Source organism: Vicia villosa, linkage group LG5 (genome assembly GCF_029867415.1).
Source record: "Vicia villosa cultivar HV-30 ecotype Madison, WI linkage group LG5, Vvil1.0, whole genome shotgun sequence".
NCBI lineage: Eukaryota > Viridiplantae > Streptophyta > Magnoliopsida > Fabales > Fabaceae > Vicia > Vicia villosa.
The window spans coordinates 117,411,168-117,422,631 of record NC_081184.1 but is presented as its reverse complement, the minus strand read 5'-3'; the positions used below and the strand labels follow the sequence as shown (position 1 = coordinate 117,422,631).

Here is an 11,464-nt window from a genome sequence, read left to right as displayed (position 1 = left end):
AATAGTTTTCTAGTTGTTTTACAACTTTGTTAGAGGTTTGTGACTAAGAATTTTGATTCCTCCACAATTTGTTTGATTACAAGTTGGTAAGCACTCAATACCTGAATATGTTCATGGTATGTCACAATGCTCGTCAATAATAAAAGTCTCATTATCATCGTCTCGTATTCGACTTGATACTTGAAAACTTGGAGTCTAACTATAATTTGAATCTCCAAACTCTCCCTTTTAAGTTAATGATAATTACAATACTTTAAATCCATTTTGAGTTTTATATATGTCAAAAGTCAAGACATGAGGCTTGACTGTGACATCAAGGGTTGGCTCGACTCTTGGATCTCAAATTTCTACACAATTGTAATACCTTTAAAATTTTATAAAAGGTCATAATACTTTTACATAGTCTTTAAAAGAGTGTTTAGAAATTCTATCAATTAGTTAATTATGTGTGTAAGTGTATGTATTATAAGAAGGGAGGGAGACATATCTTATGGCATCACAATCAAGGGCATAACTTTAAAATAGTGTGAATTATGATATGGTGAAAGAAATTATGATAGGAGTAGATTAATCTTATAAGTGTAGCACTAACTCGTATGAAAGACTAAAGCCAACATTTGTTTTCCTATTTTTCAGAAAATAAGGATAGAATAGGGAGATCAAGGCTTTGTTGTAAGTGTAGAATGTTGGCCATTAAAGTAATTACGGAAAAAACAAACAGTTTCAGTACACTCACACTCGTTAAAGTTATATAGTACTTGAGAATCGAAGTTAATGGTCGCTTATATACAACATTCACACCCCACAAGAGAAACTTGTGACGAGCTTCCACACTCAAAGTAAACAATACCTTGTAGACACAGTGGTCAACTGACCACAGGTCGGTCAGAACTTTGACACTAGAAAGAATGGTCTAACCTACATGCTCGAAATTCAAACTCTTTAGCCCCTTAGCCTAAACTGGAGGGAAATTGTTCCTATTCTTATGTGAAATAGAAAATTAGTGATGTGTTGGTGAAGTTCATTGTGGAATGCCTCTAATGCGACATCAGAGTCTTTGATAAATAGAGGGTTATACTTACAAAGTTAACACTCAAACGCTTAGGTAAATGAAGACGGAGAGGTGCAACTTTGCAAGAGTATAATGAGTTGTAATTTAGTTTGGCGTTAAAATACATTTATATATGGATAACTGTGAGAACTTCACTCAATGAATGAGGCGTCAAATATTAGAGAAAATGGTTGTGATGAATGTGATACATGACTCTAATGCACGTATGTTTAGTAGTTAGGGTCTATCTATTCATTAGACTGGACAGACAAAACTATAAATTAGACATTTAAATTATACTGATATCGTCTGAGAAAAAGCTAAATATTTAGACTTTTAAAAAATATATTTTAATTCACACCAAATCTCAATCTCATTAAATCAAATTTATTCAACTATTTCTTATTTATTCGAATTTTTCTTTTTTTTAAATAAAAAAAATTAGAAATCATACTACATCCTTAAAGACCAACCCAAGTCCCAAACAACTTCCAATTACTCATTTCATACACACACACATTAATAACTATAACCATAACCATTAACTAAAATCCAATAATTTCTACACCTAGATCCTAAACAATCCACCGGTATACACCATTAACTAACCCACAACCTAAACGATCCATTGGAAGCAACAAATCGAAACGCAATGGCTATCCAACCCTCCCTCCCCGTAATATTCGTCTTTCATCGGTTCATCACAACATAACCCCACCGGGTATCCAGGGTTTCCCGCGAAAATGTCCGGTTTCACTCCACTCTCAAATCAATAACTAACCAAATCTTCACTTGCGGTTATCATCATAAATCATAAATCATCGTAATCATAATCATAATCATAATCTAACTAACATTTTCGCAGCAATTTTAATTTTTAACACCTCGTTAAATTCATCAACCTTTTTTTCTCTCTTCTTTCTCTTCTATTCAAGAAATTCAATTTACTTGTAGCAGGTGTAAATTCAGATTTAAAAAAAATTAGGTACATATTAATTTGTCTTTTTCTTCAATATTTTACTACATTTAATTTAATAATATTGAATGTGATTTTCATTTTCATTTTCGTTCATTATTAGGTCATGTGATTTTCATTGTCATTTGTCCTTTTCAGCTCTCTCTCTTTCTCTTCCCATAAATATGCATTGTTTACATTCAACAAATGTGTTAGATTCAAATAGTTGTTATGTTTTGCAGAGGATGAGTTTGTTTTTGTTCATGCGAAAACTCGGAGGAATATTCTTCTGTGAATTTAAGAAAGAGTTGAAGCAAGAGATGTTTTGGGATTGAAGACAAGAAAGAACAAAAAATGACAGTTGAAAAGAGGTTTGTTTTGGTTGGGATTAGAATTGATAGTCAAAGCAGACAGCTTTTAAATTGGGCTCTTGTTAAAGTTGCTGAGCCTGGTGATTGTGTTGTTGCTGTTCATGTAGTTAAAACCAAAAGTTCAGGTAATCGTATCGAGTTCGAACTTTTATCGATTAAATATTAGTTGTGGAACTGAAAGAAGTTGATTCTTCAATGCAGATGATGTTTTGAAAATCAAGAGTATCATTGATGGGTATTTAGAGGTTTATGAAGGCTTGTGTGATGTCAAGAAGGTAAATAAATAGATAATTGTTTTGTTTATGTCTTGTTGTTTTATTCGATTACGGGTTATGAATGGGAAGTTTATGTTGTGTGTTTGGGTTTCAGATTGGTCTTTCGGCGAAAATCTTAACGGGAAGATCGATTCGAAACATTCTTGTTAGAGAAGCAAAAGACCATGGTGCTTTGGCTCTAGTGGTAGGGTATGTGTTTAGGTTTTTTGGTTTGTTTTTTTATAAGTTGGTTAGTTTAAAGGACTTAAACATGTTTAATTCAGGGGTAAGTCTGCCACGGCTAAGTATTGCGCCAAACAACTTCCACTAACCATCAATGTTCTGGCCGTCCAAGATTCAAGGATTGTCTTCGGGAGGTGTAACAATAAACTACCACGCGGTTCGTATTTGTTTCCTTAATTAGGCCAAGGTTATGTTTGGATAAACAACTTAATTATGCTTATCATATAAGTCTTTACATCAAAAGAGAAAATAAAGTTTAAAGCTGCTTTGTTAAGTTATCCTGTAGAGCTTATGAAAATAAGCAGAAAACAACTTATGGCTGTGTCAGAAACTGTTTTCATAAGCTTTTCCGAACATGTTGACAAGTGTTTATGCTAGTAGATCAATTTAAGTAAGCTCCATGTATCGATCTCTTAGAGAAATCATATCACTAATGAGTCCGTGACAAAAAAAGTTTAGTAAGTTTTGTTTTCATTTGTGACAGGTAGTTTTATATTGGATCCAAGACCAAGCATAGATTACCCGAGTGACGGAATAATCCAATCTGAAAAGCACAAGTCACGGTCGATATCCATGTTTACAGGTGATCCTTCTGAGCAAAAGCTTGGATGGCCTCTACTTTGCAGAACGCATTCAGAAATCTCACAAAGCTGTCATGAAAGGGACATGTCAGTAGTACAATGGGTAATGACTTTACCAGACCGTTCATCGGAAAATAGTCCTCAATCAACTTCCAGCGACGAAAATCCTTTCGAAAGGAGCACCAGCGACATTCTTGAGGATGAGAGCTTAAAAAATTATTTATCTCCATCTGTTGTGCTACCAAAAGGCCTAGAGGAGATATTAAATGTAAATTCACTCAATTGCAAATGGTTCACCCTTGAGGCTCTTAAGTCTTGCACTAACCAATTCTCTTCAGGTTGGAACTGCTTCTTATTATGATCTTCCTCAATTTTTATACAAACTAGCATATCGGATCCGTGCTCAGCACGGACAGAAAAACCAGCTGATAAAAGATAGACGAAGACTCTGCACATGATGTAACGTAGATAAGCAAACTGTGTTTTATTCATGTTATAATATGATGATATAATTTTGTATTCCTTTGCAGAAAATTTGATTGGAAAAGGTGGGAGCAACCGTGTGTACAAAGGAGTTCTCTCTGATGGAAAGTCAATTGCAGTTAAAGTATTACGGTCATCAAAAGAAGCCTTGAAAGATTTTACCTTTGAGATGGAAATTATATCCCCGTTGAAACATAAAAACATTTCTCAACTACTTGGAATTTGCATTGAGGACAATAATACGTTAATATCCGTTTATGATTATTACGTCAAAGGCAGCTTAGAGGAAAATCTACATGGTAAAGTTTAAGTTGATTTTCAGTTTTCACATTTCCACCATCATATAAATATCTGTAAACGGAAAGGATGCTTATTTGAAATTAAACTGGATGTAGGAAAGAACAAAGATGGATCAATTTTGTCATGGGAAGTGAGGTTCAATGTAGCTGTTGGAATAGCTGAGGCTCTTGATTACCTACACACAGAAGCCTTGAAGCCTGTTATACACAGAGATGTCAAGTCTTCAAACATTCTTCTTTCCCAAGAATTTGAACCACAGGTAATCAAAAAGTTTTTGACATCACTAGCATTGAAATTAGAATTTTGTAAAGTTAAATCATTTTTGCACAGCCAAATTTATCGACCACTTTTTAAGTGGTTAATCACGTCCAACAGATAGTTAATGGATATATTAAATGTGAAAACTCATTAACCACCAGCATAACTTCGTTAACCAAATACTTGGAAATTTAGGTGTTCAACTACATGTAGATTTGAACTCATTCAGATTGTGGATAATCACATCCAAATTTGTGGTTAATGAGTTTAAACATTATCCATTAAGTATCTAACTCAACGTAGATAACCACTCAAATGAACTGTATTAACCACTTAAAGCTGTTGGGAAAATTGACTAAATTTGGTTGACACAACTCGCAGTTAATCAAAGTAAAACATTATGTATGGAACTGATCTTGTGACTAAAGAATCGTGATCTTCGTTTTGTCGCAGTTGTCTGATTTTGGACTTGCAATATGGGGACCAACAAAAACACCTTTTTTGACACAAGAAGATGTAGTAGGAACATTTGGTTACCTTGCTCCTGAATACTTCATGTATGGAAAAGTCAGTGACAAGATAGATGTTTATGCTTTTGGTGTAGTACTACTTGAACTGATATCAGGTAGGGAACCAATCAGTTCTGAACCTTGCAAAGGACAGGAGAGCTTAGTAGTCTGGGTAAGACCTAACTCCAATTAGAATAAATTTTAGCGTAAATATTGATGTTAAAAATAGGACTGACAATTAAGAAATGGTTTCATTTTCAGGCAAAACCATTAATAGAGAAAGGGGATGTGAAAGGTTTGTTGGACCCGAAGTTAGAAGGGAAGTGTAATGAGACACAATTGCAAAGAATGGTTTTAGCAGCATCTTTATGCATCACACAAGCTGCTAGACTTCGTCCTAAATTTAATCAGGTAACAAATAATAGAATTTAATTGATATACACTGACAAATGACACGCGAAGTTGTTAAATTCTCAAAATGAAGTCACATTACCAACTATTACTTCTTAAAAACCTTCAGCTCCTAAAGTTTATGATTTCTATGTACAGATACTGAAGATCCTAAAAGAGGGCGATGAAGTCGAACATTGCTTCAACGAGCATTCAGAAAATGAAGAAAACATTGACGACGAGGTGTATCCACATTCAAGTGCAGAGTTACACCTAACACTTGCATTACTTGGTGTTGATGAAGACAGTACATCATCATGTAGTAGTACAGACCACAGGTATAGTGAGAATTTGAAAGACCAATGGAGCAGGTCTTCAAGTTTTAACTAGTTTTGTTTTCAGTTCTAAAACCTGTTTAGTTTGTGCATGTACAGTTACATTAAGAAAGGAAATAAAAAGTGTTACACCCATTGATGAGGAGTTTTGTAGATTTATGCATTTAACATCTTTTGCAAGTGGGCTACTACACCAAAATGAAAAAGTTAATGAAGATTCTGCATTATATGCAGAAAATGATATCATGACAAGAAGCAGGTTATTCACCTTTTTGAATAAAGAAATAGTATCAGCAATCAATTTGTTGAGATCACTCAACAACTCATCACTTTATTCTCCACCTTCATCTCCAATACCATACCTCAGCCTTTCATTATCATATATAAAAAAACAAATAGCTGATCATCCAATAAAAACCTCCTTTTTCATTTTCCCAGTTGACATTAATATAAAAAAGCTCAGGTTTAATTTTTTTATATAATTGCAGGGTATTAATTGATAATAAAGATTATACAAAAATAAAAATAGAAGAGGGTAATAAAACCGCGTTGCATTTTTTTAATGACAAAATTGATTTTTTTAAAAACTACATTTATTCATTGACTTAGGCAACACAATAATGGTGTACATGAATATTGTACATGAGTTTATAAACTCTATGTACTGTTCTGATGGGAAACTAAATAGGTTTCTCTCCCACCAAATTGTACAACTGAACATCTATTAGCATAAGTGTCTTTTCCTCTCACGTAGGTTCAGTCAAAAAATTCACATGCGCTTATTTTTCAGAAATACTTCAATCCGTTGAAATATATCAAATATGACATCTTAAACAAAGCCGTGTCGATATTTGAAGCCTAAAAACTTCTTACAGTGAATCACGTGTTTTTCAAATGTATTCAGGCACGTCTTGCGACAAACAAAACAAATTTGATTAATAGAAAATAAGATAATTATAAGGCGATATCTAAGAATAATATTATACACTAGCAATATACTGTTGATATGTATGGGCTTAACTCATCAATAAAAATAATAAAGAGAAAATTTTGAACATGTGATGCTTGCAAACAAACAAAAACAAGTAATTGTGAGGTTGTGAAACATGAATGGAGAAATAATTAAGAGCTTGTGTATCAGAAATGGAGAAATAATTTAGGTATAATAATTATGCATTAACAATTTGAGTATATTAATGGTATATTAAAAGAAAAATGATATGCTTACACTACTTTGTTTAAGATGTGGAAGATAATTTTTCTTTGGTGGAAATTACGGTGTAGAAGTACGGTGTATATAAGAGAGATGTGAGCATTGTAAACCTCATATTAAAAATGAATATAGAGGATTTTGAAATTGCGTAAAGAGATTGAAAAGAAAGTTGACACATAAGATTTTTTTGCCAATATAACAATCTTGTTGACATGTAAAAAAAATTTGAAATCTATTTTAATATATATAATATTTTAATCTATATAATAGATTGTTTTCTATTTTATATCAAATTATATATTATATATAATGAACACTTTTATTAAAAAATAGCATAGGAAAAAGAAATACAAATATATTTTGTGGAAAGAAAAACTGTCTTTCTAATAAGGTGCTAGAATCATCCAAAACTTCTTAGAAACTAGAGTCTAAACAGGTGCTAGAATCATCCAAAACTTCTTAGAAACTAGAGTCTAAACGCTCAAAATTGAGCCACACAAAAGTAGGCCGCAATCTCTAACAACTCAATTTTTTTAATAGAAGCAACTCAAGCTTTTTAGATCCAAGTCTTCAACTTTTCTAAAATAAACATCTCATCTAACCCAAGGTATTTTATTCCCATCGCCACAGCCAGACCAAAGAATTCGAACAAAATAGATTCTTTCCACTGTACACCCGTCAATTGTATATTTAAAAAATACAGTAGCCCCATTATTTTTTATCATCTTTAAACACAAAGAAAAAGTTAAACAGTAAAGTTCTACATATTCAGAATCATTTCCTCTATATAAGATTCCTTCTGTTTTTCAGTGTTTAGTGTTGATATAAAATTCTTAGAGTGACGTTCATAACTATTTTATTTTAAGAACAATTGTTTTAATCAATTTTATAAATTAACATTTTATTTAATTAAACTCACAAAAACCCAAAAATTAGTTTTATTTTACTCGGAACCTAAGCTTAGTCTTTCGGCGTGTAATGTGACTCTGGTGCCACGAGACTGGGACCCAGAAAACTATCAAATGATAATATGATAAAATACGTATAAATTAGAAAAACGGTTGTGAGAGATAGCAAACAAAAAAATTGTGGAATCTCTGAATTATCGCTTGAACCTGGTACGTCCATTTTTTTCTCCTTTCTCAGTGTTACTCTCTTCTTTTTAGGGTTTCACCTTTCATTTTCAATTTTTTCTTTTTCAATTTTCCGTCAATTGTGTTCTACTTTTCAATTTCATCAATCGTAATAACAATTCCAATATCATCGGTTCTGTTTAATATTTTACTTGCTCCACTTCGAATTCGAATTCACCGATTTGGAATTCTCATTTGCATGATTATCCTTTTTTGACCAGGTTTAGCGGTTGATTTTAGGGTTTGTTTGAAAATGGAGGACGGTGAACTCGATTTCTCGAATCAGGACGTTTTTCCGAATCCAACCATGCCTGAATTTCCGAGTAGTGGTTCGATGGACAGTTTCTTCGATGAACTGTTGAAAGACACACACGCTTGTACTCACACCCACACGTGTAATCCTCCTGGTCCTGATTCTTCGCATACTCATACTTGTTATCATGTTCATACCCAAATTGTGCCTGCTTCTGAAGAGGATCAGGTTGGGACTGATGATACTGCTGAGTCGGCTGAGAAGAAGTCGAAGAAGCGTCCGGTGGGGAATAAAGAAGCTGTTCGGAAGTATCGTGAGAAGAAAAAAGCTAGGGCTGCGTCGTTGGAGGATGAGGTTACGAAATTGAGGGCTTTGAATCAGCATTTGATGAGGAAGTTGCAGGGACAGGCTGCTTTGGAGGCGGAAGTGGCGAGATTGAAGTGTTTGTTGGTTGATATTAGGGGGAGGATTGAGGGGGAAATTGGATCGTTTCCGTATCAGAAACCAACTAATGCTAACCCACCAATTCCGAATTTGCCTGGTTCTTATGTCATGAACCCTTGTAATGTGCAGTGTGATGATCGGGTATATTGTCATGGTCCTGGAGCAGATGGGAGGTTTGCTGCAGAAGGGGTGTCGCCAAATGAGGAAGGGTTTGATGGTTGTGAATTTGAAAGTCTTCAGTGTCTCGGAGGCCAGAATTTGGGGCTTAAAGATCTTCATGGTTGTGGAGTTGGACCGACAATGTCTAATGTTAATTCTCAGTCCTCCAATAAAAGAAAAGGTGATGCTTGACTATGCATACTCTCTAAAAGAAAGTGTTAAATATTTGAATTTCTTCGAAGTTAGTTTATACTTATAATTGACTTATTTAATTGCTGCTCCATGTTGTGATTTTCCTTTATATCTTGTCATTATTTGGGTTATAGTGATAATTGTTTGTTTTGTAAGCATGCAGTATAAAAAGCACAGAGAATCTTAGGAGAAAGAAAAAGAGTTTCAGAAATGAAGCATCGCTTTTAATGACACTTATTTGTTTTTGCATTATGTTTAATTACCATAATTGGTCCATGTAGCTAGCTCTTCCATATGAGGAAGATAAGCTTTTGTTGTTGTCGTTGTTGTATGTGTAACTGCTAAAAATACATAATTGTCCTTATCTCTAGTGAGAATAGATCCTCTACACTATCTATATTTGCAGAATGCTCTCAAATTGGCCCCATAGTGTATAAATATTTCAAAAAGTCCTTAACTCTATTAAAGTGTCAAGTGGTACTTGTATTTAACCAATTACTATCAATTAAGTTCTTATGTGGTAACTACTTACTATCAATCCGGTCCTTGTATTTAGCCACTTACTATCAATTTAGTCCATAACATCAATATCGAAGGATTAATATGACAAATACAATTTGGTGGAGTAGGAAAAGTTTTTGAAATATTTATACACTCGGGGACCTATTTGAGAGCATCTTACAAAGCCAAGGACTAACTTGAAGGTTTACTCAAGAAAAAAAAATTGGAAGCGAGGGAATGAGAATTTTTGAGAGGTAGAGTGTAGAGGATCCTAATCTGTCTATGGTGCTTAAGTCTGATTGTTAGGTTTTGTATATGATGATTGTACACTCTAATAATGCCTGATTTTTTTAAAGTGTAGTAGTACTAGTACTTATTACTAGTTAGTAGTACTAGTATTGCAGGATTCTTGTTGCTTTGTAAGAAACTAGATGCTCTATTTTTGAATAAGTTAACAAATGCTGCCAAATTATGACAAGATCCTCCAGTAGATTTGTGCACCAAAATGTTTGAATTACTTAAACAATTGTAGTGATCATTTTTTTCTATTTGAATAAGTTAACAAATGCTGCCAAATTATGACAAGATCCTCCAGTAGATTTGTGCACCAAAATGTTTGAATTAATTAAACGATTGTAGTGATCATTTTTTTCTACTGTACCAAAAAGTTTGAGACTATTTTCTTTATGAAAAACTTGTAATATAGTTTCTTGTCCCCATTTACAAAGCAATTGGGATAGACTCTTGTGTTATGATTTTAGAGCATGGAAGTTGCATATTCTTGCTTCTCGTCTTCTAAAATTATCTAAAAGATCTTTATTTTACAGGAGGATCTCGTGCAGCAAAAGCTGGATGAAGAATAAATAAGTTGGTGGTTTTCGACCTTTTGTTGTTGCCATGGTAATATATCCTGCCAAGAACTTGTTACCAGCTGCAGCATCAGTTATCTATCGAGTAACTGTTGAAGATCATTGTCTCTTTTTGACCCCTGCTGTGCACTATCTTGGTTTTGATGGCTATTCTACCATGGAATATAAGTAGTTGATAAATGTTTATTATGCAGAAACAGTAATCGACCTGTAGTCAGCATATCTTTTTTGCTGAGACACAGATTAATGCTTTCCTATGCAATAAGTTTCCCAATGTTTTTGTTGTGCGTGAACTAGTAAAACTGGCATGGTAAATGTTCTTATGCTAACTCAGTTTCAAATGTGCAAAACATCTGAATAGTTTTTTGCTTTGTTTAATGAGAAGATGTTTAAGTGGTGATTCAAGTATTCTATATTCGAAATTCTACATTTCTGTACTACAGAACTAGGGGAAGATGAGGGTGTGTTTTCATCTCAGTACTTTGTTCTTGTGAACAGGTGAGGCACCAATTTCATGTTGTATAATATATAAATTCATGAGTGAAAACAATAAAATTGCCCTATGTGGTTGAAGGCGTTTTGTTTCGTTTATATTTATATATGCTTTTCTGAGAAGTATTTCCAGAGGGGTTTGTTGTTCTCTAACTGAAGATTGTCCATAAGGGCTTTTATCTTCATCTAGTTAAGACAAACAAGTGACTTGTTATGTGTTTGAGAACACTAGTAATTGTTTCGGCTGACAATGGAACCTTGCCACCGATGAAGTGAGATGTGAAGATGGGAAGCATATCTGCTTGTCTGCTCTTAGAGAAACAAACCAGAATGGTTTCGGTAACTAAAAAGCCTCTTGTTGAACTTTTGGAATGCCTTTCACATTGTATATTGAGAAGAATAGCCAAGCGCTCACACATAATGGAGAAGTGGTTAACACAAGCAACGTATTTTTTAAGAAATGAATTTGTTTGATTTG

At 33.7% G+C, this 11,464-nt stretch overlaps 2 protein-coding genes across 4 annotated transcripts; both read left to right on the top strand.

Annotated features, from left to right (window-relative positions):
* The first annotated feature begins 1,563 nt into the window (after nt 1-1,563).
* LOC131602157 (protein kinase STUNTED-like) lies at nt 1,564-5,863 on the top strand. Of its 3 annotated transcripts, none has more exons than XM_058874175.1 (11): nt 1,564-1,796; nt 2,249-2,502; nt 2,579-2,652; nt 2,747-2,841; nt 2,916-3,031; nt 3,359-3,793; nt 3,986-4,237; nt 4,334-4,497; nt 4,950-5,177; nt 5,267-5,416; nt 5,555-5,863. In XM_058874175.1, exons 2-11 carry the CDS (start codon nt 2,361-2,363, stop codon nt 5,783-5,785), a joined length of 1,887 nt encoding a protein of 628 aa, XP_058730158.1. In that variant the 5' UTR covers nt 1,564-1,796; nt 2,249-2,360; the 3' UTR covers nt 5,786-5,863. The 3 variants fall into 3 exon arrangements, with proteins under 3 accessions (XP_058730158.1, XP_058730156.1, XP_058730157.1); XM_058874173.1 differs by having other exon boundaries at nt 1,564-2,036; XM_058874174.1 differs by lacking the exon at nt 1,564-1,796 and having other exon boundaries at nt 2,138-2,502.
* Nucleotides 5,864-7,903: 2,040 nt separating this feature from the next.
* Nucleotides 7,904-10,902, top strand: LOC131602156 (basic leucine zipper 19-like). The gene is made up of 3 exons (XM_058874172.1): nt 7,904-8,061; nt 8,298-9,113; nt 10,453-10,902. The coding sequence occupies exons 2-3, from the start codon at nt 8,330-8,332 to the stop codon at nt 10,479-10,481; spliced, it is 813 nt and encodes a 270-aa protein (XP_058730155.1). The 5' UTR covers nt 7,904-8,061; nt 8,298-8,329; the 3' UTR covers nt 10,482-10,902.
* The last annotated feature ends 562 nt before the right edge of the window (nt 10,903-11,464 follow it).